This window comes from Clupea harengus, chromosome 5 (genome assembly GCF_900700415.2).
Source record: "Clupea harengus chromosome 5, Ch_v2.0.2, whole genome shotgun sequence".
NCBI classification, from domain to species: Eukaryota; Metazoa; Chordata; class Actinopteri; order Clupeiformes; family Clupeidae; genus Clupea; species Clupea harengus.
In genome coordinates this window covers 2,580,788-2,606,500 of record NC_045156.1, presented here as the reverse complement: position 1 = coordinate 2,606,500, position 25,713 = coordinate 2,580,788, and the positions used below count along the sequence as shown (strand labels likewise).

The 25,713-nt window shown below is 43.1% G+C and overlaps 2 protein-coding genes across 2 annotated transcripts; both read left to right on the top strand.

Moving 5' to 3' along the window:
- Positions 1–1,835: 1,835 nt before the first annotated feature.
- Positions 1,836–3,148, top strand: LOC116220426 (achaete-scute homolog 5-like). Its single transcript, XM_031567075.2, has one exon. It carries the CDS (start codon positions 2,090–2,092, stop codon positions 2,678–2,680), a length of 591 nt encoding a protein of 196 aa, XP_031422935.1. The 5' UTR covers positions 1,836–2,089; the 3' UTR covers positions 2,681–3,148.
- A 1,045-nt stretch (positions 3,149–4,193) lies between these two features.
- On the top strand, positions 4,194–24,938 carry cacna1sa (calcium channel, voltage-dependent, L type, alpha 1S subunit, a). Its single transcript, XM_042707759.1, is given in 41 exon segments — positions 4,194–4,657; positions 5,911–6,016; positions 10,756–10,895; positions 11,148–11,290; positions 11,664–11,816; positions 12,253–12,458; positions 12,702–12,805; positions 13,126–13,271; positions 13,567–13,645; positions 13,786–13,946; positions 14,279–14,504; positions 14,908–15,115; positions 15,398–15,518; positions 15,667–15,781; positions 16,161–16,260; positions 16,413–16,482; positions 16,555–16,687; positions 16,920–17,049; positions 17,193–17,252; positions 17,529–17,635; positions 17,904–17,991; positions 18,164–18,271; positions 18,399–18,451; positions 18,561–18,707; positions 19,025–19,226; positions 19,447–19,605; positions 19,728–19,838; positions 19,922–20,005; positions 20,855–20,862; positions 21,153–21,369; positions 21,588–21,653; positions 21,838–21,929; positions 22,040–22,199; positions 22,414–22,541; positions 22,821–22,917; positions 23,013–23,115; positions 23,447–23,548; positions 23,673–23,800; positions 24,029–24,154; positions 24,542–24,747; positions 24,840–24,938. Coding segments are annotated over 41 exon segments (5,172 nt in total). The 5' UTR covers positions 4,194–4,469; the 3' UTR covers positions 24,931–24,938.
- Positions 24,939–25,713: the final 775 nt, after the last annotated feature.

Below are 25,713 nucleotides of genomic sequence, written 5' to 3'. Positions count from 1 at the left end.
TCCTGCTTTGATCCGGTTCTTTGCCAAAGCGCTAAATGGGAAAAAAACTTCCTCTCCCTCCTCTCGAAATGTAGTCTTGCAGTCCAGGAATCTTTTAGCATGGTTAGGTTCTGATCACATATAGAATTTGTAATTATGAAGTAAGCTATTTTTTCATTTAGTTAGTTACATTTAAATTTGAATTGAATTAGTTTCATCATCTTTACCATGTGGTTTATTTTGTAGGTATTTTGAGGTATGGGATAAAGAGGTCAAATGAGGTGTGTGTTGGCTGTGTTTTGTCATATTTAATCTCTTATATCATAATGCTGATGTTAAAATAATATTAACTTTTTAATTTGTATCCAGACAGGATATCACTCATGCTCCATATGGGATATGTACATCTATTGACAAGGTTATTTCAAACCAACTTTGAATTTGCGATCATAAACAGTAACTGGAAATCCCTAATGGTATGTCTCAGCTTCTCAGTGCTCTGTGGACACCCGTTTACCTTTAGATTGTAATTTTGGACTTAAAAAGATGAAACACCACTTCTTGTTTGACGAAGATTACTGACACACACACAAAAATACGCACACGGTGACACAGACACATACACTCACACACAGCCACTAACACGTGCATGTCTGCACACATACACACCAGCACACACACAGATAAAAACATAAACACTTCCTCTCTGACGTCCTGTCTGAGGGGTGTGGTACGATAGAGTAACAGGTAAGAAGGTTCCCCGCTCACTGCTGCAGTCGAGAACACATCAGAGAGGTCACAGGTAACAGGTGTGTCCCCTGTTTAAAGAAGCCGAACTCAGGATACCCACTGGCTAGATTCTCACCTGATTCCCCTCTCTAAAGAAATGGCTATGTGCTCTGATCCACACCTGTGTGAGGTGAGTCCCAGTCTAGCGTTATTTGTATCAGTAATTTCATTACATTTCTGCATTTGAACTTTATATGTACTTGTAAAAATGCAAACAAATGATATGATCTTACTAATTTGGTTATTTAACTCTGGTTTTTTTGCCATGAATGCTTTGGCCTGCTGTCCTAAAACATCATGACAAAAATGTTTCTCAGTTAATTTTTTTATATTTTTCAATACATTGAAGCTTTGAAACCTCTCTCAATAAACTGATACCTTCAAAGACTGAACATAACATGTCTGTCAAGTTTATCCAACAAACAGTGTTTGCTTATAAAGCAGTTCTGTGGGATGGAGTTTTTAAGGCGGTGGGGTTCGCCTTCGCCTTAAGAAACCTTACACCCCTTTTAAAGAGCATGGGGAATTCCACTCCTTTACCCCATCTTTCTTTTGGCAGCTAAGGATGTCTTCTTGGCAAAGGATAGAGGGGAGAAGAGAGAAGAGAGGGCTTAACACTCATTTAAAGATTATAAAGGGAAAATACTCTTCTCTTTAGAACTTCACTATTTAATGTGTTCCTTTAAAGTCCATCTTTGAAGAAATCTGGAAAGACATGGTTGATTGTGAGGATAACAGCATAAGTAATGATAAACAGCACTATAGTTATAATCCATGAGATGAAGGATCCCATAGTCAGGTCGTAGCTCCTAAACTGATTTGTCTTATTTTTGACAGAGGATATTCTTTGTGAAAAAATTAGAGCTGTAACTTGAAACAAGCTCTTTAGTTGTTCAGTCGCAGTTTTGCAAATGAAGTGGATTAGGGTGTAATTGCTTGAACCACTGTTGTCTTCATACTAATTCTGAGTGGCTTTTCTTTTCTGCTTTGTTGTAGCAGATCGCGGATGCCTGTGATAGTGCATGGGAAAGATAACAGTCAGCACTTCATTTTCTCCCAACATAAATATAACACCCATGATCACTGGAGGGAAATATTTCAAAGACTTAATTTGGTTGGTTGTCCAGTCATCATAAGAACCCCAAAGCATTTATGAGATATTGTCTTAAATGTACTTTTGGTGAAGGATATTTTCAGGGTTTGATCTGAAAATCCACAAGCGACTGATTCAGCATAGACCAGAAAACACTAGTCTGAATTTGACTGAGGCAGATTTTAAATTAAGCTACACACTGGAGGACGTCCAAACCCTTGAGTCAACATGAACACCTTCTCCCATGCATTTGAGCAGCGACCTGACCTCTTGAATAAGGCCAGTCTACAGTACGGTATGTCTCCCCCTGCTACTCATAGTGGTCATCCTCACGCCAGCACTGAGATGTTCACGCGCTCCGTACCCTTCCTCTTCTACCCGACAGGTGTAGACTCTGGATTTTATGAAAACTCATACCGAAACACTCCAGCTCTTATACCCTACCTGCCCCCTTTTCACGGGCGATTTGGCGTTTACGAGTGCCCGTTCGAACCAGCCTTCATTCAGAAACGCAACGAACGAGAGCGTCAGCGAGTCAAGTGCGTGAACCAGGGCTATGCCAAGCTAAGGGACCATCTGCCGGGGAGCACCGGCGAGAAACGTCTGAGCAAAGTGGAGACCCTTCGCGCCGCCATCCGCTACATCAAATACCTGCAAGGTCTGGTGGACGGGGAGCGGCGAGAGGGAGTTCGGGAGAACTTCAATTCCCACCTCAGGGTGGACGTGTCGGGCAACAGCGATGGAGGATCGCCGCGGTCGTTGTCCTTGCCCTCCTCTCCTGGACTCTACTGCGAGGATACCGAGGGGTCAGGAATGTAACTGACCTGAGGGCTAAAATGATAATGGGGAAATATCACACAACAATATTTCACTGAACATTCACTTTAGTTTTGATGACTTAACTTATTTTAGGAGCTAAATGTAAAGAGGGAGACTGAGCCTCTCATTTGGAGGGTACTGAGACAGTTCAACAGAAAGATCCTTACTCTTCAGACTTGAATACTGTATATTTAGTTTTTTTTTTCTGTGTTGTGTTTAATACTGTTATAAAGGTCTGTCTATTTTGTCAACATAACGTTTTTCAAAAGTCTCTAGAAATTAAATGAGTTTACAACCCTGACGAGTTTTACCTGTTAAACTGAGCCCCAGTCTGCTTTTTCTCTGAGAAGCTGTGTGATGTTGTAGTACAACACTGCCATCAGCTGGTTCTCATTCACTTCCACAGTCAAGTGCACACATTATGATCCTGAAAAGTGACATTTTGTGTCAGAACTTTGAAAGCCACCCAACAGCAACTCTGGAATGATTCTGGCTTTGATTGCTATAAGCCAGATTAGAACCAAAACAAGGGCAGTTGCTATCAGGGTATAATATTTAGAACAGAAAGGCTAAAGGTAGGCTATATTTCATTAAGTGGTCACTTGCTAAAGGCATTTAGCAATTATACAGTGGGTACATTGTGGCAGCAGGGGATGAAGCATATTTGTGAGTCAGCCAATGTTATTCTAGTAGCACTGTCTCCCATAGCGAGAAAAGTCCCCTAGTTTAGCGTCAACATGTTTACGTTCAGTCTTTATTCAGTGCTCGCACCAGCTGTAGCCAGATTTATCTGTTCCTGATAAAGACAACAGGGGATCATTTGATGCCTTAGGGTATATTTCAATTGGCTCATAAAGCCTTGCAATGCTGACACACATTTAGAAAAAATGTAATTACCAACTGTGCCCTTTTAAGCACATACAGTAGCTGGACTATATGGTCTCGTGTTGAGCGCGACAGCACAGCAAATTCCTGTCCTAGAAGCCTATGCGAAGTGTAGTGTTTAGTGGGCCCGACGGCCAATGAGAAAGCTGTGATCGGTTTTCACCCGTAAGGTGACACCATGGTTTGAGTTGCCAGTGGAAAGACATACCAGTGATCAGCCAGCCAGTTGAGTGACACATCATTATTTTGCACTGCTAATGAAACAAACACAGGCTATGATGCTAGCCTATGAAGAAACACCAACCACCACCACCCCACACACACATCCAGCTAACCCTCAACCCCTGCCCCTATTTTCAGCTAGCCTTTCATGTACCCCCCCCCCCCCCCTACACACACACAAACACACACACACACACACACACACACACACACACACACACACACACACACACACACACAATCATCCAAGCCCTCCCACCACCCCCAGCCAGTTGACACTTATTGTCTATATTTATTCTCAATGCTGAGCAACTGTTCTCCCAACCAATACCCCCAGTCAAGAACAGACCCCCTCACTCTGTCAGTCTGAGGTCTAGTCAGCCTGGCAGTCGGGCTCAGAGGGCTGGAGGTGAGAGGGACGAAGAGGAAGTGAGGAGAAAGAACACACTGGGGGTTGGAGAACTGAGGCAGGGAAAGAAAAGTAGATCAAGAAAAGAAAGGGTCAGAGGGAATTTTTTTTCGGTGGGGTGGCCATTCTTTCTTTTGGAAATACAAGGAAGACGCAACACCCTTGGGAGCTGTGGGAACTTTCAGGCAGGAAGAGGAGATCTTTCATATCCAGACCGGATTATAGGCAACCACAGACAGTGAGGTGAGGGGAGCTTTCTAAACTCTAGCCAACATGGAGGGAGGCAATGAAGTGAACATGAAGTCCTTCATCATGGACGAGGAGACACTGAAGAGGAAGCAGCGTGAGAAGCTGAAGAAGATGCAGGCTACCGGTGGGAACCCCAGGCCTGTGCGTTCCCTCTTCTTCCTCACGCTGAAGAATCCCTTCCGAAAGGCCTGCATCCAGATCGTGGAGTGGAAGTATCCTTACTGTCTGACACAGTATCACCTGCTTAGCAGTGAAAGCGACCTGAGCCGAGGCAGGGAGTCAATCTGTTACTTACAACACATTCATTCACTCATTCATTCACTCATTCATTCCGTCACTCATTCAGTCATTTCTCACAGACTACTGTTAGGTTTGTGAATATGAAATCACAGATTAAGGAGGAATGAGCATTGTAAATGTTGCTGTTTGATAAATAAACAGGGAAAAGTGTAAATTGGTGAGCTAATTAGCCCATCCCCTTATCAAGAGTTAAAAAACATTATTTACAGCATATAATACTGTCTTGTGCTGACTTATGCAGACATCTAGCAGAACGGAGTTAATGAAGGGAATTGAGTGTGTAACTGATTTTTAGACTTTTTAGGCAAAAAGGAGGAGTTTGCTGCAGTCATGTCCATTCTGAGGGGAGGCAGCTGTCTGTAGAAGTCAGAACCTAAAAACAGAAACGCTAAGCTGATAGAATGCTGTCTGTCACACTACAGCTTTCTAGGTGGATCCATGCACACACACACACACACACACACACACACACACACACACACACACACACACACACACACACACACACACACACACACACACACACACACACACACACACACACACATGCATACATACATACAGACACCTACAGAGACATTGAACTTCTGAGCTTGTAACATTTCAGGTGACCAAACATGCCAAGACAAAGAAGTCTCTGTTAAAGGAATTTAGTCTTGACCTTACAGGTTTTGTTGTATGGTCTAGTGAGGGTCAATCATCTGAGTGGAAGTTTTATTATTTTATTTCTTGTAAAGTGCACATTAATATTGGTGATATTTATTTATCATACCTTCAGATTTGTATCACCTTATATCACAGCAATGGGAAGTCCTGGCTCACTTGGTATGAGCTTTGTGTCAAATGGATGGGCTTAATTTCATTAACGAGAAGGGCTGCATCAGGTTAATAAAGTATAACATGATCTTTTGAGCTGTCAGTACCAGTCGAAATTAGTATAAATCAGGTGGCATACCCACATGTAAGTCAAGATAAATACATATCAATGTATTCATTCACATATATAAACATCTATGTTTCAACATTCATACCTAGGAACTAGGATCTTGCGACATAGATGTCTGTATGACAAAGAAATCTTCCAAAACGCTCTCCTAAAAAAGCCACATATGTTGTTCTGGTCACAGCTCTTCACTGTTGCTTTTCTCCTAACCATACACCTCAGACCTTTTGAGATCATCATCCTGCTGACCATCTTTGCCAACTGTGTGGCGCTGGCTGTGTTCATGCCCATGCCGGAGGAGGACACCAACAACACCAACAGTAACTTGGTGAGTTCAGTGACCTGACCTTTGAACCTCAGCTAAGCAGGGGACTCGAACATGACCCGAGGGCGATATTTGTAGAACTTGAATGCTTACTCAAATTCACTGGATAGAGCTTTGAGGAGTAAGATGAAATTCCAAAATGCAGGAACTACAGTGAAAGAATAACCTCTGAACAAGTGTACAACTGTACACATACCTGATGTATAATAAAAAAGCTTAGTCTTTTATAATAAATCTATCCACACAGCTGGTTATCCAAACAGCTGTTGAAACAAGATGAGCTCACGTTCGTCTCGTACAGAGGGTCACTGATGAACAAGTTGGGAATGAAAGGGAAAGCTCAGGCCCAATGCAGACGGAGTCTAGTTTGTCTGAACCCGGAGAACCCCGTCTCCGGATAGCCCTATCGTGCAGACGAACGCACTGTATCCGCACACTGTATCCGCACTCCCTCGAATCGGGGGTCCAAAGTGAGTAAACTCGAAATCCGGTTGCGGTTGGTGTTCGTCTGCACGCTATCCGCATACCTAATCGGATTGCCCCACGTGGTCGCATCATTAGACCAGCCAGAACAAGGGACACAATCGGCATTATTTAATAACTGAACGGGTTGCCATGGCGCAGTGAGTTTGGCAGCCAGTTATAACAGCTCTCCAGTTTAAAAAAATTAATTCTTCCTATTACCTTGCTCCTTTTCCACGTGAATTTCCCTAACGGGATTAATACAAATGTATCTATCTATCTGTTGTTAGGAAAGGGATGACATTAACAAGCCACACTTTAATCTATCACTGTTTAATCTATTTGCATCAGACCATTTTTCAAAAACCAGTTTTTAAAAGTGTCAGCAATAGCCTATATGAGCAAATCTGACGTGAAAAGATTTTTTATTATAGACGGAAGTTTCAAAACAGATGAATGTTACGTTAGCTTTAGTCCTGTCAGACAACGATAGCGATAGCTACTAGCTAGCGTTAACGTTACTTCAGAGGTAGCCTACAGTACGTGAAGGACAAAGCCCTCAACAATAGCCTACATTTGTTGTTAGTAATAAAACCATGAAATTGGAAGCAATTGTAAACCATGAAACATCCAGGATCCACAGCACTTGCATTGTGGTCTCTCGTGCTCAAGCTCAGCATCTCCATAAAGCACAGGCATTTAAACAACTCAGACATGTCATGTTGCTTTGTTGCACTGTTCTAAACTCTTTATTATCAATAACACATATAATTATTTTTCGCTTAACCTACAGTCTGCTCTTACCACTGATTTTATAAACCACCATAATGTGTTACTGTGCAGATTAAATGTAGGCTATGCGGCTAAGCTAAACGTTGCTAGTTGGAGCTCAACTACTGTCATATGTTACTTTGATAGCATGTGTCGGTAGGGAAAACGTATGGCTAAGGAATGTGTATTAAAACCGGATGTCGTCACTTTAATCCGGTCTCTGGTTGGATAAAACTTTTCAACAGAAATGGACAAGGACCTTTGATTTATTCTTTAGGAACCATGCCGATGCCTGACTTTTAATGTTGTGTGACATTGTTGAAGTTCAAGTTCAACATTAATAGCGATTGAATTACCCTTGTGTCGTGTAATCGCTAGCGGTAAATAAACGTTAATAACTTGAATGACTGATTAAGGATATATGTTACACATCACAAACACACGTAATCGATGGGTTTTGGGGGAAATGAGGTAATTGGTTAGCTTAAATTGCAGTATCTTAGGCGAGCTAATTGACCTGGCTAGCTATAGCGGAATTAACAGTGCTAGCTTTGTGTTTGGTCATATAGCTCGGTTCGATTAACAAGTCACTTGTGTGTTTAGTTGTATGACTTCGTAAAAGTTCGGTTAACAAGTCAATTGAGCATTAAGCCACCTGACTATAATGGGTCTATTCATATTAGCATGCTGACGTTATACTTATTAGCAGCGAGGCTAGCTAGTTACTATGTGTTCCAATGGATTGTTGGTCTAAGCGTTAGCTTCAGTTAAGTCCTACAATAGGACAATACTCTGCAACATTCGTGTACCACATGAACAACTAACCGAGTCAATGTAGACATAGGTTAACAAGTCACTTGTGTGTTTAGTTGTATGACTTCGTAAAAGTTTGGTTAACAAGTCAATTGAGCATTAAGCCACCTGACTATAATGGGTCTATTCATATCAGCATGCTAACGTTAGACTTATTAGCAGCGAGGCTAGCTAGCTACTATGTGTTCCAATGGATTGTTGGTCTAAGCGTTAGCTTCAGTTAAGACCTACGTGTACCACATGAACAACTAAACGAGTCAATGTAGACATATAAAAAGTTGTGTAGATAGCTTTATTCACATAAGCCGTATAACTTCACAAAAATAATAATAATTTAAAGAAAACCGATCGTTTGCATGTCAGGCGATCAACACAACTTCTCAACTAAAAAGTAAAGGTCCTTGTCCATTTCTGTTGAAAAGTTTTATCCAACCAGAGACCGGATTAAAGTGACGACATCCGGTTTTAATACACATTCCTTTGCCATACGTTTTCCCTACCGACAGCATGCTCCTGTCTTCTTCTCCGTTTCTTCAGTTGTCTGTAGCACCTTAAAGCGCCACCAACAGGCGTGGGGGATGTACTACAGCTGAGTCAATCGGATTCGCTGGGTTCATGTGCACGCGATTTAAAAAGTTGATATGTGTGAAAAATGAACCCGGGTTCAGGCAAACTAGGCTTCGTCTGCATGGGGTCTCAGATGAAGAGGGACAGCAGGGGGGAATCAAAACTCTGTGTGGAAATATTCGAACGGTGATCCAACACATTAACACAACCTGCACGAGACCAGCTGGATCAAATCACTCAAAGCTACACACAAACAGTAATTGGAGAAGATGCCATTTTCCTGCCATGGCCCTGCAATTCATAGTTTGTATTTAGATTGTGTCTGTAAAGACACTGACAGCTCACACTTTTACAGTGCAGTGTGCCAATTTGGTCCTAATTATTGAGGCCTGTATTGTACCTTGCATGTCCATAATAGTAATTGTTTTGACTTTAGAATAGAGAGTAGAGTAAAGTAGAGTTTTGACGTAGAGGGTATTACCCAAACTGTTCAGTGCCCTAAAAACCCAGCCTCAAAGTGAATGAGAAGATAACAGGCAACAGTTGTGTCAACAGTTAAATTAACATAAACTGGTTTCACACTTTCAATCCAAAATGAGGAATCTTTTTTTTTTGTGTGTAAAAATGAGTAAACCTTGATTTACACAACTAAAACAGCCCTTCGCTCACAGGAGGGTAGCCCTAAACCATCTCTACAGAGCAGAAGCTCTTTTCTTATTAGACCTTGCTAAAAGAGACTATCCGTATAGGGATATGTTGGGTTGGACAGCCCAGAGCATCCCAGAGAGAATACTGAGAGCCTGAGATGATCATATCACCACGCATGCTTCTGGCTACTGACCCACATCTTGATCTTGACAAATGAGATGGCAGAAAGACTTTGTTCACACTCCGAGGCTTGCCAAGGGGCTTATAAAATCCCCCTTTGTGGAGTGCGTGTGTGTGTGTGTGTGTGTCTGTGTGTGTGTGTGTGTGTGTGTGTGTGTGTGTGTGTGACGTGCGAAGGCCCATCCATTATGCCCTTGACCTAGGTGATTGAGAGGAGCAGGTGCCTACTGCAGCCCTCCACTGGCCTATGCATCCAAAGGCTTTATATTTAGAGCCACAAATGCCCACAGCACACTGGGAGAGTATGGGATGACGCCACAAGGGCCTCTCCCGTAATCAATATGTGTGTGTAAGATGGGTCTGGGCTGCGTTTTTGGGAGGGTTTGGGAGTGTGTCGGCTAATGTGATGTATAGTGACTGAGAGTGAGAGAAAGTGTGGACACTTGTGTTGCAGTGTGTAATGATGATGTTAATGGCCAACATGTGTTTGCCTGTTTTGTGTAATTGCTATACAGTATATTTGTCTGTGTATGTGTCTGTGTCTGTGTCTGTGTCTGTGTCTGTGTCTGTGTCTGTGTCTGTGTCTGTGTCTGTGTCTGTGTCTGTGTCTGTGTGTATGTGCATAAGTGACCTGTGCAATCTCTTCCCTTTCATTCCTGTGGCCACTACTCTCCATTACCCCATAGTTCACTGACCCCTTGTTCCTATTCCTGTATACCTTTATAACACCGTAATGCAGCCCAGAATAGAACAAAGACTTCAGTGTCACTTCTGAGCAAGGGCTCTCTCATCGACAAAACAGCTAGTGCCCCTCTCTGTGTGAGTGCGAGAGACACAATGAAAGAGAATATGGTATGGTGAGTGATCCACCACCATTTCAAGTTGCCCCAACTCTCTGTGACTCTCTTCCTTGCCCCCCTTCCCATCCATTCCAAGCATTCCTGTCATAGGAGCAGCGAGACCACACAGACACGGTTTCAGTGGGGTGTTTTTCACACAGAGGAATACAAGGCCCCAAAATTACTTTAATAATGTTATGGTAGAAACAGATTGATCCCTGATGGGAATGAATAGTAAACTGGGTCCAGTAAGTCACTTTGAAACTAGAAGTGTGCCACTGAAGCTGCCTGTGATGTACTGTACATATTAATGGATGACAAGAGTGGGGCAATCTATAGCCCCCATCAATCTATTGCCCCCACATCAGACAGGGCAAAAGTCTCTTGACACGAATGTATCCAAGGATGACATACTATTGTAATTGTGACATAATCAACTAAAGATTCGTTTATGCTTTACAGGAAAGTCTGGAGTACATCTTCCTGATAATCTTCACCATGGAGTGCTTTCTAAAGATTATTGCATATGGGTTACTATTCCATGCAGACGCTTATTTACGGAACTGTTGGAACATGCTGGATTTTGTCATTGTCACCATGGGGTAATAATACATTATCTGGGTTTCAGATTACACTGCAGTCTCTGAATCTCTCTACAGATAAAAGACATTATTCAATACCACTGTATTATATGCACTATATTTCTATATTATATTTCTATATTTCATACGTATATTTTCAACCAAAATGGATGTTTGCAGCAAATATATATATTTGGTGTATTGCTACAAAATATATTGTTAACTATCATGTATGTTTTTCTTGCTGTGTCTGTTTTCTGGCTGCTATTACAGGCTGTTTACCATTGTAGTGGACTTCATCAACAACGTCAGTGGGGTGGAGGCCCCAGTGGATCAGGGGGGTGGGGGCTTTGACATGAAGGCCCTGAGAGCATTTAGGGTGCTGAGGCCGCTTCGCCTCGTCTCTGGGGTGCCCAGTAAGGATTGACATTTTGTTTTAGAATCTGGGATTATCTGAGGGAAGATTACTTGTGTCTATAGATCATAATCAAACAAGAAATATTGTAGAAAATGTCAATGTCTCTGTTAATATTTGAGCTTTGGATAACTAAAATGAGATTTGTTTGGGTGTGCCTCAAACACTTTATGCCCTTGTCTGCCTTACTCCTTGCTCTATTGAACTCATTTGATACGTTTGTTGGATGGGGGAAAAGAGGGCTTATACCTGACTGGTATTAACACAATAGATTAACTAAATTTGTGCTACAAGTCACTCCCAATTTAGATGTGTGCTATGAATGAAGATGGATGTGATAAGATTGTTTTACAACAGTTGTTCTTTCCCTCTAGGCCTGCAGGTGGTGATGAGCTCCATCCTTAAGTCCATGTTGCCGATGTTCCACATCTCCCTCCTGGTCTTCTTCATGGTCACCATTTATGCCATTGCTGGACTAGACCTCTTCAGTTGCAAGATGCACAAGACATGCTACTATGAAGGAACAAGTATGTAGTGTGGTAATCGAAGCAAATACTTAATTATCAACAGCATTAAATCGATATGTTAATATTGAACACAAGGAATACAATGTCTTGAAGGATGTGTTAGACATGTCATGGGTTTATTCATCGAAATAAAAATGCATCACTAAACCTGTGGCCCTTTCCCCAAATACTGTCAAAACATATTCAATCATTACTCAATTTATCAACTAACTAACCAGTATAGTGTGATGGGGTGTAGCATTACTGAGCATAGCCTGCCTGAGTATGGTGTGACTGAATACCATATTATGAAGGGACAGAGTATAGTGTGAATGATTATAGTGTTAGTATGGTGTCACTGAATATAGTGTTAATGAGTATAGTAGTGTGAATGAGTATGGTGTTACTGAGTACAGTGTGACTGAGTTGATCCTGTGCTTCTTCCTGTTCTCCACAGGCATCCCTGCAACCATGGAGAATGAAAAGGCAGCGCCGTGCGCCCAGGCAGGAAACGGCCGCCGCTGCGCTATGAATGGCACAGAATGTCGGGCAGGCTGGCCCGGGCCCAATCTCGGCATCACCCACTTTGACAACCTGGGCTTCTCCATGCTGACCGTGTACCAGTGCATCACCACCCAGGGCTGGACTGATGTGCTGTACTGGGTAAGTGTGTGTGTGTGTCCCCCCCCCCGCCCATTCACAATATAGATAATCTGCTGGCTTTAAGACAGTGAGGTTGTTTCACCGTCGCATTTGACTAAACTATTTATCATGTTGAATTGTGTGGCATGTATGTGTCTTTGTGTAATTATATGTGCATGTTGATGTGTGTAAATATGTGTGTGTTTGTATGTATGTGTGTGTGTGTGTGTGTGTGTGTGTGTGTGTGTGTGTGTGCATGGACAGGTGAATGATGCCATCGGGGTTGAGTGGCCTTGGATTTATTTCGTCACCCTCATTCTTCTCGGCTCCTTCTTCATCCTTAACCTGGTTCTGGGAGTCCTCTGCGGGTACTGTCTCTCTCTCACGCTCTCATTGCAACCTGTACTTTGCTCACAGAGTCGCCGGGTACAAGGGAACTAATACTGTACACACTGATTGAAGAGTAAATTATGTATAGTATTCCTAAAATTGATGAAAAACGTGACAACAAAAGCCATGTGAACGAGGGGGGTCAACACTTGCTCCAAAGTGTGGGTCAAGACAGACATTTTAAATGGCCTCTCTGTCCCTCTCTCTCTCTCTCTTTCTCTCTCTCTCTCTCTCTCTCTCTCTCTCTCTCTCTCTCTCTCCCCCCTTTGGGTATTTCCACAATGGTGTCCCTCCCCAGTGAGTTCACTAAGGAGCGGGAGAAGAGCTACAGGAGTGGGGAGTACCAGGCGCTGCGTGAGCACCAGCAGCTGGACGAGGACGTGAAGGGCTACATGGAGTGGATCACCCAGGCTGAGATCATGGACAACGACCAGGAGGGCAGAGGTGATGCACCTGTGCCAAACATCTCACCCAACATCTCACCCAACATGCCACCCAACATACCACCACCCAACATACCACCATACAACATACAAATCACCCTACCCTAAATAAATCTAATGTAATAGAGGTAGAAATTAAAAAATATACTTTGTGTCTTACCTCCGTATGCAAACCACTTTATGACTAATTAACCATCATCATTAAGTAGTCATGCAGCACATCCGTTGCTGTTGCACCTAAAGTGCCAGTTTAAATGTGAAAATGTAAATGTGTACCACTGGTCTTCCTTGTGTAGGTCTGCTACCTCTGGTCGAGGGGTCAGAAACAGATAGTCTGTACGGTATCGCAGGAATCCAGCGCTTTCTCTATTACTTGTGAGTACATCCAGAATCACACCTCTGCTACAGTAGATTTGGATCAATGTGAACAGCCCTGGTTTTCTCACTTTTCTCACGATTAACACCCCAGGTATTGTGTAGAATGTAAGAGCTTTGCTCTCTGGTTTTTCATGTAGGAAACGAGCCAAGCAGTACAACCGTGTGCTCCGGAGGAAGTGTCGCACCTTTGTAAAGTCCAACATCTTCTACCGACTGGTCATCCTGTTGGTGTTCTTCAATACACTGGCCATTGCAACCGAGCACCACCAACAGTCTGAGGGACTCACCAATTTCCAAGGTACATAGAGGAAATCAGCAATGCAAATCAATATGCCTCTTACTGTTTACACAGCTGTCTACATGAGAGTTGTATTCAAACAGACTGATGGAGTGCTTTCCTGAACATAGTGGGTTAAGTTATTTAAATGTGAGGAATTAGCCAGGTGCCAGGTAAAATAGGAAAAACACCACACACACTGTAAGAGACCTAAGCTTTCAGTCTCTGATGTTTGCCACTGCTGCATTGAGGAGAAGACCAAAGAGCAATAGAAAATATTAATTTCCTCATATAATCCTTTCCTTCAAATTCATTAAATATTCTCATCTCTCATTTTTTTAATCTCCTGACAGAAAATGCAAACAAGGTGCTGCTGTCCCTGTTTGCGGTGGAGATGTTCCTGAAGATGTACGCCCTAGGCCTGCCCTCCTACTTCATGTCGCTCTTCAACCGCTTCGACTGCTTCGTGGTGTCTGTAGGCATCTTGGAGTTGATCCTGGTGCGCATGGACATCATGTCCCTCACCGGCGTCTCCGTGCTGCGCTGCATCCGCCTGCTCAGGCTCCTCAAGATCACTAAGTATGAGCCGCACCACAGGCAGGGGAGGGGGCGATATATAGTACGTTAATGACTATTGTACCTCAAGTTTGAATTGATTGTATTGAATTGAATTTTATTTATATAGCGCCAAAACAATACAATTATCTCAAGGCGCTTTACAGAGCCCAGGGCCTGAACCCCCCTAGAACAGGCACAATGGTGACAGGGACTAGGACAAACTCCCTGTTAACAGGAAGAAACCTTGAAATTGGTAACCAGGCAATGCTCATACTCAAACATGACTATGGCAATACAATTTAAGTTGACACCGTTGTATAGACCCCCAGCTATAAATCACTTGGATTTAGGGATAATACATTTCCTTACATATTGATGATAGCTGTTATGTGGGTGTGTGATGTTACTGTGGTTCTTGCATCAGGTACTGGACTGGTCTGAGTAACCTGGTGGCGTCCCTGCTGAACTCAATCGCCTCCATAGCCTCGCTGCTCCTGCTCCTCTTCCTCTTCATCGTCATCTTCTCCCTGCTGGGTATGCAGGTGTTCGGAGGCAAGTTCAACTTTCCTGAACACAGGGTTCGCAGAAGCAACTTCGATAACTTTCCCCAGGCCCTCATCACAGTGTTCCAGGTATGGTGTCTCACACGGGTACCACTCATGGTAAAACCACAGGTTTTAGACAAGAGCATGAAACACACAATAAGAAAACATATTCTCTGCATTATCCTCCGACAAAGGGGGGAATAATTAGCCAGTGCAAATAAGTAGCCAATAATTTGTAATATTTAATATTCAATAACTACAAGTTCAAAATGACACAAAGTTATATGCATATGCTGTCTTTCTAAGTACGTTACAGTTCAGACACTCCATCAGTATCATTGTGAAATCTCATTCTTCCTTCTGGTGCAGATCCTGACGGGTGAGGACTGGAATACCGTGATGTATGATGGCATCATGGCTCATGGTGGTCCGGCCATGCCCGGGATTCTAGTCAGCATCTACTTCATCATTCTCTTTGTCATTGGGAACTGTATCCTTCATTATTCTTGGTCATGCCTGATCACCACACAGTGCAACCTTGGCCTCTTACAAGGTTGTACTAAAGGAGGGATTAAGATCAGCCCTAAATGAACTATCCTGTTATTCTGCTATCATTTCCTTGACCAAATGAAACACAGTCATTCTTCTGAATGTCTTCTTGGCCATTGCTGTGGACAACCTGGCAGAGGCGGAGAGTCTGACCTCGGCCCAGAAGGAAAGGGCTGAGGAGAAAAAACGCAAGAAGATGCTGAGGTCAGTGGGATCCTTAGTAATGGCATCAGGTGCAGTCTTTACTGACTGGTGTGGTGCAGTAGAGGTGCACTGTAAAGACACACATTCCTGATGCTGATGGGGTCCTGCTCCAATAAAACAAAAAACGGAGATGATCTTACAGTGGTAAAATATTGGAGAGAGGATCTGGGGGGGCCTCTCAAATTTCCGTGTCAGCCTTGAGAGCATCAAAGAGACACACTTCTTCAGGAGGTCAAAGGGCACAGCTGTAGGAGAGGGTCTATTATTAGTCTCACATGTTTTGTTTTTTTTGCCCTTTTTCAGTGGGTGCTTGTATTTGTTTCTTGCCAGGTTGTCCACCTCTCCCCAGTATTTTGATGTATCATATTTTGTGATGTAGGGATAGTCACCCAGAGAAAGGTGAGGAAGAGAAGGCCCTGTTGGCAAAGAAACTGGCTGACCAGAGAGCCAAGACAGAAGGGATCCCTACCACGGCCAAGGTAAAACTTTATACAAATATAAAAAAATATTAAAATATTAAAAAATGAGTAAAAAGGGGTGGCTGGATTATTAATACATAGAATAATTTCTACAGAATAGTGAAGACATCATGTCATTTTCAACATCTCAACAACATTGTCTTTTTGAACAGCTAAAGGTGGATGAGTTTGAGGCGAATGTGAATGAAATTAAGGATCCCTTTCCTCCAGCTGATTTCCCAGGTAAGTGGTATATAATCCTCTCACCTAGTATAATGTGTTATGAAGTCCGTTAACGCTACATCTGTTGCCCAGGTGATGATGAGGAGGAGGAGCCTGAGATTCCCCTCAGTCCTCGGCCTCGGCCAATGGCTGACCTCCAGCTGAAGGAGAAGGCGGTGCCCATGCCAGAAGCCAGTTCCTTTTTCTTATTTGGCCCCCAAAATAAGTGAGTGAATTTATGCAGCTAAAATGTGTTAATGGCCTAAAAATACAATGCTTAATGTCACAAATATGAGTACAAATTCACATTAAATAGTCAATATTATAAACATTATGTAACCTTCTGTGTTAGTACTCTAAACTGTACATCAAGATTCCCTCAGTCTGTCTTGTGTCTTTGAGTTAATTTACTGAACGCACTTAAGTTCAGACGCACCAACCACCTTCCCACTTTCCAGGTTCCGTAAACTGTGCCATAGAATCATCAATGCCACCACCTTCACCAACATCATCCTCCTGTTCATCCTCCTCAGTAGTATCTCTCTGGCTGCTGAGGATCCCATCGACCCAATGTCCTTCAGAAACCAGGTGACCAGATACCCAAATTAGTGACGAGGAGTTACTGTTACATCTTAAAAGTTACAATATAATCTTTTTAGAACTATTGCCTATTTTACACCTGTGGCTCATTCACTATTTTCATGATCATGTTCCCACCACATCTGCTGTAGGTCTTGGCTTATGCAGACTATGTCTTTACCTCAGTATTCACGGCGGAAATTGTCCTCAAGGTAATACACACACCCACCTCACTTCTCACCAGTGTCCAAGTGGTTTATCAAATGAGTGGCCACAGAGGCAAATGGTGATAGACATTCCAAGTTCATAAAGTTGTCATGCTGTCATCTAACCAGACTTCCATATACTAGACCCAAAAGTCGAATTAATATGAGTGAAATTGCCTACCTCTGTGCATGTATTGGGGAGAAAATGATCACATTTGCTATTGTGAACTTGGGCTCCTCTGCCTCTGCTTCATGTATAGAATAATGTTGTGTTTATGTCAGATGACCACGTATGGTGCCTTCCTCCACAAAGGCTCCTTTTGCCGAAACTCCTTCAATATCCTGGACCTGCTGGTTGTGGGTGTCTCTCTTCTATCCATTGGAATGGAGTAAGTGCGGTAGAATACATCCAGCTATCAAAAGGCGAATGTTAAGGTTTTGCACAGTTCATCCATGTATAATTCATCAAATAAAAACTGGCTTTTATGGTTGCTGAAGATGATTCCATGTCAAGTAGCATAACATTTAAAAGACGTGGGAGAAGTTAGCCCTGTCTTTAGCTTTGTCAGCTTGCTAGCCCAATAGCCCACCCCATGCTACGGCCGCAGAGCTGCTCATCACGTCTCAGTCTGACCTCTCTGTCTGTGCGGTGTTCAGGTCCAGCGCCATTTCTGTGGTGAAGATCCTCAGGGTGCTGAGGGTGCTGAGACCTCTGAGAGCCATCAACAGAGCCAAGGGACTGAAGGTAGCCTACGTTCACGTGAAGCTAAAGATGTTTCAAGCTGTTTTTTTACAGCCCCCTAGTGGATTTGACACGACGGTCCAATTAAATATACAATTTAACATTGCGTTTTTGGATGGTACAAAACACAATCTCAAGCTGAAAGTCCTCCCTCTTGTGTTTCCTTGTGTTACAGCATGTCATCCAATGTGTGTTTGTTGCCATTAAGAGCATTGGCAACATTGTCCTGGTCACCATGCTTCTGGACTTCATGTTCTCCTGCATTGGAGTTCAGCTTTTCAAGGTAGGCGGTGATGGTGCCATCTCTACTAAAACAGTAGAACAACATGAACTCCTCTTATGTATTTTCTTCCATACACATACTGCCCTCATCCATGTGTTTTATTGTCTTTTTATTATCAATCCAAAAGGGAAAATTCTTTTCCTGCACAGACCCTGCTATGATGACTGAACTAGACTGCAGGTAGGTAGTGCAAATGCAGTATCATCTGGTCTATAGCAGTGCAGCAAACCTTTACGATCCTCTTTTGAGTCGTTCTGAGAACTCTCCTGCATTTCTTTGTCATAATCAGAGGGGTCTACATAAAGCATCAGGAGAATGCTCTTCATGAGATGGTGGTCAGCAAGCGAGAATGGATGAACAGTGACCTGAACTTTGATAATGTGCTGAATGGCATGTTAGCTCTCTTCACTGTCTCTACGTTTGAGGGTTGGCCAAAGTAAGTTACCCTGCCTATCTTGTACAAACATCATGTTTTTGTAACGAGTTATGAATACATTATTTCTTATATTAATAGATACTTACAGAGTAGTGAAACAGTAATAAGTTTGACATGTCCCTATGAAAGATTTATTCATGGATAATTTCTCTCTTTTTGTCTCTTTGCCTGTCTTTCTCTGGAACTCCCTCCCTTTGTGTGTGTCTCTCTCTCTCTGTCTCTGTCTCTGTCTCTCTCTCTCTCTCTCTCTCACTCTCTCTCACACACACACACACACACACACACACACACACACACACACACACACACACCTTCAGACTCTTATACAAAGCCATGGATTCATATATGGAAGACAGAGGTCCTGTCTACAACAACCGTATAGCAATCTCCATCTTCTTCATCATCTACCTCATCATCATCGCCTTCTTCATGATGAACATCTTTGTGGGTTTTGTCATCGTCACCTTCCAGGAGCAGGGAGAACAGGAGTATAAAAACTGTGAGCTAGACAAAAATCAGGTACTTCATTTCAAAATTAAATTAGCTTTACTCCATAGAATTAGAAACTCCAACTTCAATTCTATGCTTCAGTCTAATTCAATTATTTTGTCAGTGTCAAAAGCCCTTTACAAAACATTTTGCTTTTAATACATATAATATCTCCTATGTGTAGTGTATTTAGTTTACAGAGATAAATATGGACTGCCGTGAGTAAATGTTTGGATTTGGTGTTGTGCAGCGTCAGTGTGTTCAGTATGCACTGAAAGCACGGCCCCTCAGATGTTACATTCCCAAGAACCCGTACCAGTACAAGGTCTGGTACGTCGTCACTTCCTGCTACTTTGAGTACCTCATGTTCCTGCTCATCATGCTCAACACCATGTGTCTGGGGATGCAGGTAAGACTGAGGAGCTGCGGGGCATTTTGATTTGATTGATGAAGGTGATGAAATTCAACTCTAATGTCTGTGGTTTTACTAATGTGTGGTTTTCTCCTCTCTCTCAAATTTCTATCCCCCAGCACTGCAACCAGTCTGAACATGTGACCCACCTCTCTGACATGCTCAACGTGATCTTTACTGTGCTCTTTACACTGGAGATGCTTTTAAAACTCATGGCCTTCAAAGCTAAGGTGAGACACTCATTGCTTATCTTTCCTTTCTTAGAAGTAACTAGTGCAGTGACTGTAGCTGACTATTCCCTTTCCTTCCACAGGGCTACTTTGGGGATCCCTGGAATGTCTTTGACTTTGTCATCGTCATAGGCAGTGTCGTTGATGTCACCCTTAGCGAGATTGATGTATGTATTTTCACTTTAAGTCCCCAAGATCTATGTTCCAACTTTTCATCTAACTTGTACAGCCTCAAAAATATAAATAGCGATTGATTTAAGTGATTGCCCAATTAAACGTAGAGTCCACAATTCTAATTCCATACACTTTTTGTCAAATTCAGCGAAATTCCTTCTGATGGTCGTCTAGCTATCGGTTCAGTGTTAGCGCTCATAAAAGCTCAGGTGTTCATACACAGTCCTGGCTCTGTAAGTAGGGGGAACAAACCTAGTGGCCCAGACCGATCCATAAACCATCCCAGCCAATCAACATGGTGCTTCAGGAACATGGAAGCGGAGGGTGTAATTTGGTTGGCCTGTTGAGCACAAATACGTATCAACAACATTTCATGAAACCAAATAGCATCTTTAAGTTGTTATATCTTTAATACTGTATATCCAAAATGTTATTATATACTTAAATGTTATAATTAATAAAAGTACATCCCCAAAATGTCCATGACAAGCAATTTACTTCATCCATGAACCTGAAACAGATCTATAAAAAAGCTACACTCTTGCCTACACAAAAAATGTATCTTTATCATGAAACAGCCCTTGAGTGTAAAATGTCTTATCCACTGCCCTGCCCTATGTCTGTTCACTCCAGTCTAGCCTACAGTCCAGGTCGCGCTCTGTTGAGATGGTCAGTATGTCCTAGTGCCTCTCTTCCCCCTCAGCCCACACAGCTCTTGCCACAGCTCCTCACTGCAAACCGCCCACTGTTAGCCTGAGGCAGTGCTTCACCATCCATCGCACCACCCTTTTCACCATTCAGCCTTTTGCTTTGTACACTTGCTGCACACGTCCTTGGCTGAGCACTGGGTGTTTTGGCACCATGATTCCACATTTAAACTTGTCACAGGTTCAAAAGGTTTACAGTCTTTTTTATTTCCTCTCTCCCAATCATAGGCAGCCTTGGCCTCTCAAGGAGGACTATATTGTCTCCATGGTTGTGAGGTAATTATGAGGACTTTATGTATGTTTATGAGTTCTAAGTAACTGTATTGGGTGCCTACATCAAGGATGGTCTAACCCTTCAGGCAACAGAGGGTCTTACAAAATGTTCTTGACTCTTTCAGGAGGTGGATCCAATGCAAGCCATAGCAGTAAGTAGTTCACAAGGCTATTTAATGTGCCAGTTAAGCATTTTTGCTGGTCAATAAAAATGTCATATTCTGGAGTACGATGAAACTGTCTTCTCGCAGGAATCCGAAAATGCCAGTGTGTCCATCACGTTCTTCCGTCTGTTCCGCGTCATGCGTCTGGTGAAACTGTTGAATCGCTTTGAGGGTATCAGAAACCTCTTGTGGACCTTCATCAAATCTTTCCAGGTATGAGAGTGAGTGCCCCTGCTGAAATCAAGGTGATAGTAAATCTCAGGTCAGAGGTTCAATTCCTGATGAGTACCAGTATTTCCCAAATGTCTTTTATATATTTAGCAGAGCTCTACTGTAAGTAAGTGTAGAGCTTTACTGTAAATAATGAATGAAAAGGCAAAGTCTGTTTTCTCTCTGGTTTTACCGCTAAGTGATCTTCTGTTTGTTTTCAGGCTTTGCCTTACGTTGCTCTTCTGATCGTCATGCTGTTCTTCATCTATGCTGTCATTGGAATGCAGGTAAAACATGTTAACAGACATGCAGAATTGTTGTAGCAATGAAAAGCCATGAATAAGACTGTATGTATTTACTGTACTGTGTGGATTCACCCAATCAAGCAACTGGTTTACAAGGAGATTCATAGCAGATGTGGGACTATTTACTTAATCTGAAGATTCATATAAATGTTATTGCTCTTTTTAGGTGTTTGGTAAAGTAGCGTTGATAGATGGCACACAGATCAATCGCAACAACAACTTCCAGACATTTCCTATGGCAGTTCTGGTACTCTTCAGGTAAACATAGCATTGGGAATTAAAATGGGTGTGGGACCACTAAATAGGTTATATGTTTAGTTTTATACTTGACCATACGAAGCTACACCTGTGGTGTGGACTGTGTGCAGGTGTGCCACTGGGGAGAGCTGGCAGGAAGTGATGTTGGCGTGTATGTACGGCCAACTCTGTGACCCCAAATCTGACTTCCTGCCAGGGGAGGAGTACACCTGTGGCTCCAGCATTGCCATCCTCTACTTCATGAGCTTCTACATGCTCTGTGCTTTCTTGGTGAGTGAGTATGTGGGCACGTGCGCGCGCACACACACACACACACACACACACACACACACACACACACACACACGCACACACACACACGCACACACACACACACACACCACACACACACACACACACACACACACGCACACACACACACACACACACATGGTGGTGTGGGTGGTCATAGTGCAATTAACGTATAATTTTTCTAATGCCATAGATTATCAATTTATTCGTGGCTGTGATCATGGATAACTTTGACTACCTAACACATGATTGGTCCGTACTCGGGCCACACCACCTGGACGAGTTTAAGAAGATCTGGGCAGAATATGACCCTGAGGCCACGTGAGTATGACCAACATATCGTACAGTAAATAAACATACCTTATCAAACATCGCTTGCCTTTGCGCCAGTTTCAGCAGAGATTTCCTATAGATAGACTGTTTCCTATAGTATAGATACATCAAAGCTGGGATTAAAGTTTGAGCTCCAGATGTACATGAACATTTCTCATTCCCAGGAGCTCATGCCCTTCTTTAATTGCAACCATGATTATGATGAAAGAACGTTTCTGTAATCATCTGATTAATCCCAAGCCTGTTTTCCTGCTCTGTTTCTAACAGTGGACGCATTAAGCATCTGGATGTGGTGACACTCCTGCGGAGGATCATGCCTCCTTTGGGTTTTGGAAAGTTCTGCCCCCATCTGGTCGCTTGCAAGGTGAGGAAATGAGAACAGCTACTCATCCACAAACCATGTCACCCTGGCTTTGAACTGGCTGTGCTGAGCTTTGAATGGTTGCATTATAATTGTAGAGGCTGATCTCCATGAACATGCCCTTGAACAGTGATGGCACAGTGACATTCAATGCCACCCTCTTTGGCCTGGTCAGGACTGGCCTCAAGATCAAGACAGAAGGTTGGTGGGCCTCTAGTTCTCTTGAAATGCAATACAAACCTTATGACATACCCTGAATAGCAGCTAATTGTAACCGTCAGTGATTGTTTTCAAGATAGATCTCTTGATTTAATTCTTCACAGGTGTCTCACATATACCTGATATGGCTTTTATGTCTATCACATTAGGCCATAAGTTACAGTGGCATATGTACAGGGCAACGGAGTAGTCACGCCTGGAGAGGAGGACACATCATTTAATTTCCACAAAGTGTTGTTTTTTGTAATGCTGAGTAATTAAAGTAACAGGACTAATAGATTAAGAGTGCTGATGAAGCGTTGTTTTCTGACAGGTAACTTTGAGAAGGCCAATGAGGAGCTGAGGGCCATCATCAAAAAGATCTGGAAGAGAACCAGCATGAAGCTGCTGGACCAGGTCATTCCACCTATTGGTGGTGAGCAACCAAAACACTCACTCTGATGTAGTCTGATCTTAATCACATTACTGTCACGGTCACAATAGTTACACCACTAATGTGACTGTTGCAAACTCTGTGTGTGAACACCTGTCTCTTTCAGACGACGAGGTGACCGTGGGGAAATTCTATGCCACCCAGCTGATCCAGGACCACTTCCGCAGGTTCCTGAAGAGACAGGAAGAGGAGTATGGGTACCGGCCCACGAAGAAGAACAATGCTGAAATCCAGGTGAGAACCTCTCCAAGGCATCCCCTCTGCCTGTGAGTCTCACTCCATCTTTAACGTCATTCTTATATCCCTTTTGCGAAGGAGTCTTAACTATACCCCTCTTTCTCTCTCCCACCTCTCTTACACCTCTCTTTCCTCCTCCTTTTGTCATTTGCTTTCCCCATGTCTCTCCCTCTCTGTCTGTCCTCTATCGCTCCCTCCTTCCTCCTCCCTCTTCTGCTCCCTCAGGCTGGCCTCAGGAGCATTGAGGACGAAGCGGCACCAGAGCTGCTGAGGACCATCTCAGGGGACCTGATGAACGAGGAGGAGATGGACAACGCCATGGACGAGGCAGCGGAGGAGGCCATCTACAGGGTAAGAGGAAACACAGGGACAGCTCAAGCAGTATGCCTGTGGGTATGTGCCGGGACACACTGATACATACTCACACACACACACACACACACACACACACACACACACACACACACACACACACACACACACACATACTCACACACACACACACATTAACATATATAAACCCAAATGATACAAAAAAAATGCCTGCACATGTATTCTCTCATGTGCAAATGTATGCAATTTGACATACATTCTACACACACACACAATGTGCGCACGGCGCATGCGGGCGCATCTCTTCAGAAACCCATACCGACACTCTTAAACACCGTACAAACGAGATCAACTCCACTGAATTACCATCCTCAGTTTGGTCATGACTCTCTTACCTATGCACAGAGGGCAGGTGGGCTGTTTGGAAACCACGTGGACCCCTTCGCCATGGAGCAGGGTAATAACCCCCACACCAGCGTGAGGCCACTGCAGTTCGCTGAGAGCAAGTCGGAGGAAGCAGAGCACTCTCCAGGCTTCCTGCACTACCACCCCAACACCAACCACAACAACAACGCACACAATGACAACTCCAACAACAATAACTGGGAACAGTGAGTATGTGCTCCGTTAAGCGTGGCCATGCTTTTTGCACCTGAAAGCATTGTTTGATGAGGATGTCAATATTTTTGCTCTGTGTCTGTAGGTTCACCGTTGAGAACGAGGCTGTCACTCTCTCAACAGTCAGTTGGCATGTCAGCCAGAATGGCCACCACATCTCACCAGGTTATATATAACAAAGAATACATTTGTACATCACTGATAAATGATAGAGCCATGTTGAATGATAAATGATAGGGCCATGTTGAAAGCCGAACTTGTTGTACACATTACACACCATGTCAGCTTTTCATATAAAACAGAGCATTCAGTTTACACATTTATCGTTAATTAAAGATGGATTTACAATATCATGTTAATTTACATTTTTACACATCACTTATCAAAATGCTGTGCTCTGTTGTTACATGTGCAGGTGGTATCCACCAGAGGGCAGGCTCTCAGGTAAGATCCTGTTAATCTCACTTCAGGACGTTTGTCCACCTGTCTCCTTCGCCATGCTGAGAAAGGATTTATAATCTCTTTGCTGTTGCAGGCCACTAGGGGCAGAGGTGAGACCTCTCATTCACAAGTAACTTCCCATCGGAATCCCAGAGGCACTGCCGATAAACTGATCGAAGAGGTGAGAAAGATAAACAAAGGGGTGATGGAGAACATGGTAAAAAAAAGTTTAAAAAAAAATACCTGACAGAAAAAATCAAGAATCACCGAATGCACAAGAATTTTATCTGTAAATATTACCAGCAAGATTGGTCTAGAAAGAATTTATTTTTGTTCATGAAAACTGCACATAATTTGGCTTAGATACACTCACCTGCAAGTCAACCCTTGTGTCACAACAGATCCTTGTCAGTAATGGTTTAGAAGCCTTGGCTGAAGACCATCTGTTTATATCCGTGGCAAAGCGAGACCTGGCTGAAGCCCTACAATTGGACCTGGATGACATCGAGCACGCAGCT

Excerpts from the sequence above, each read along its gene's own strand:
- LOC116220426 (XM_031567075.2), top strand. The coding sequence starts at position 2,090 with ATGAACACCTTCTCCCATGCATTTGAGCAGCGACCTGACCTCTTGAAT.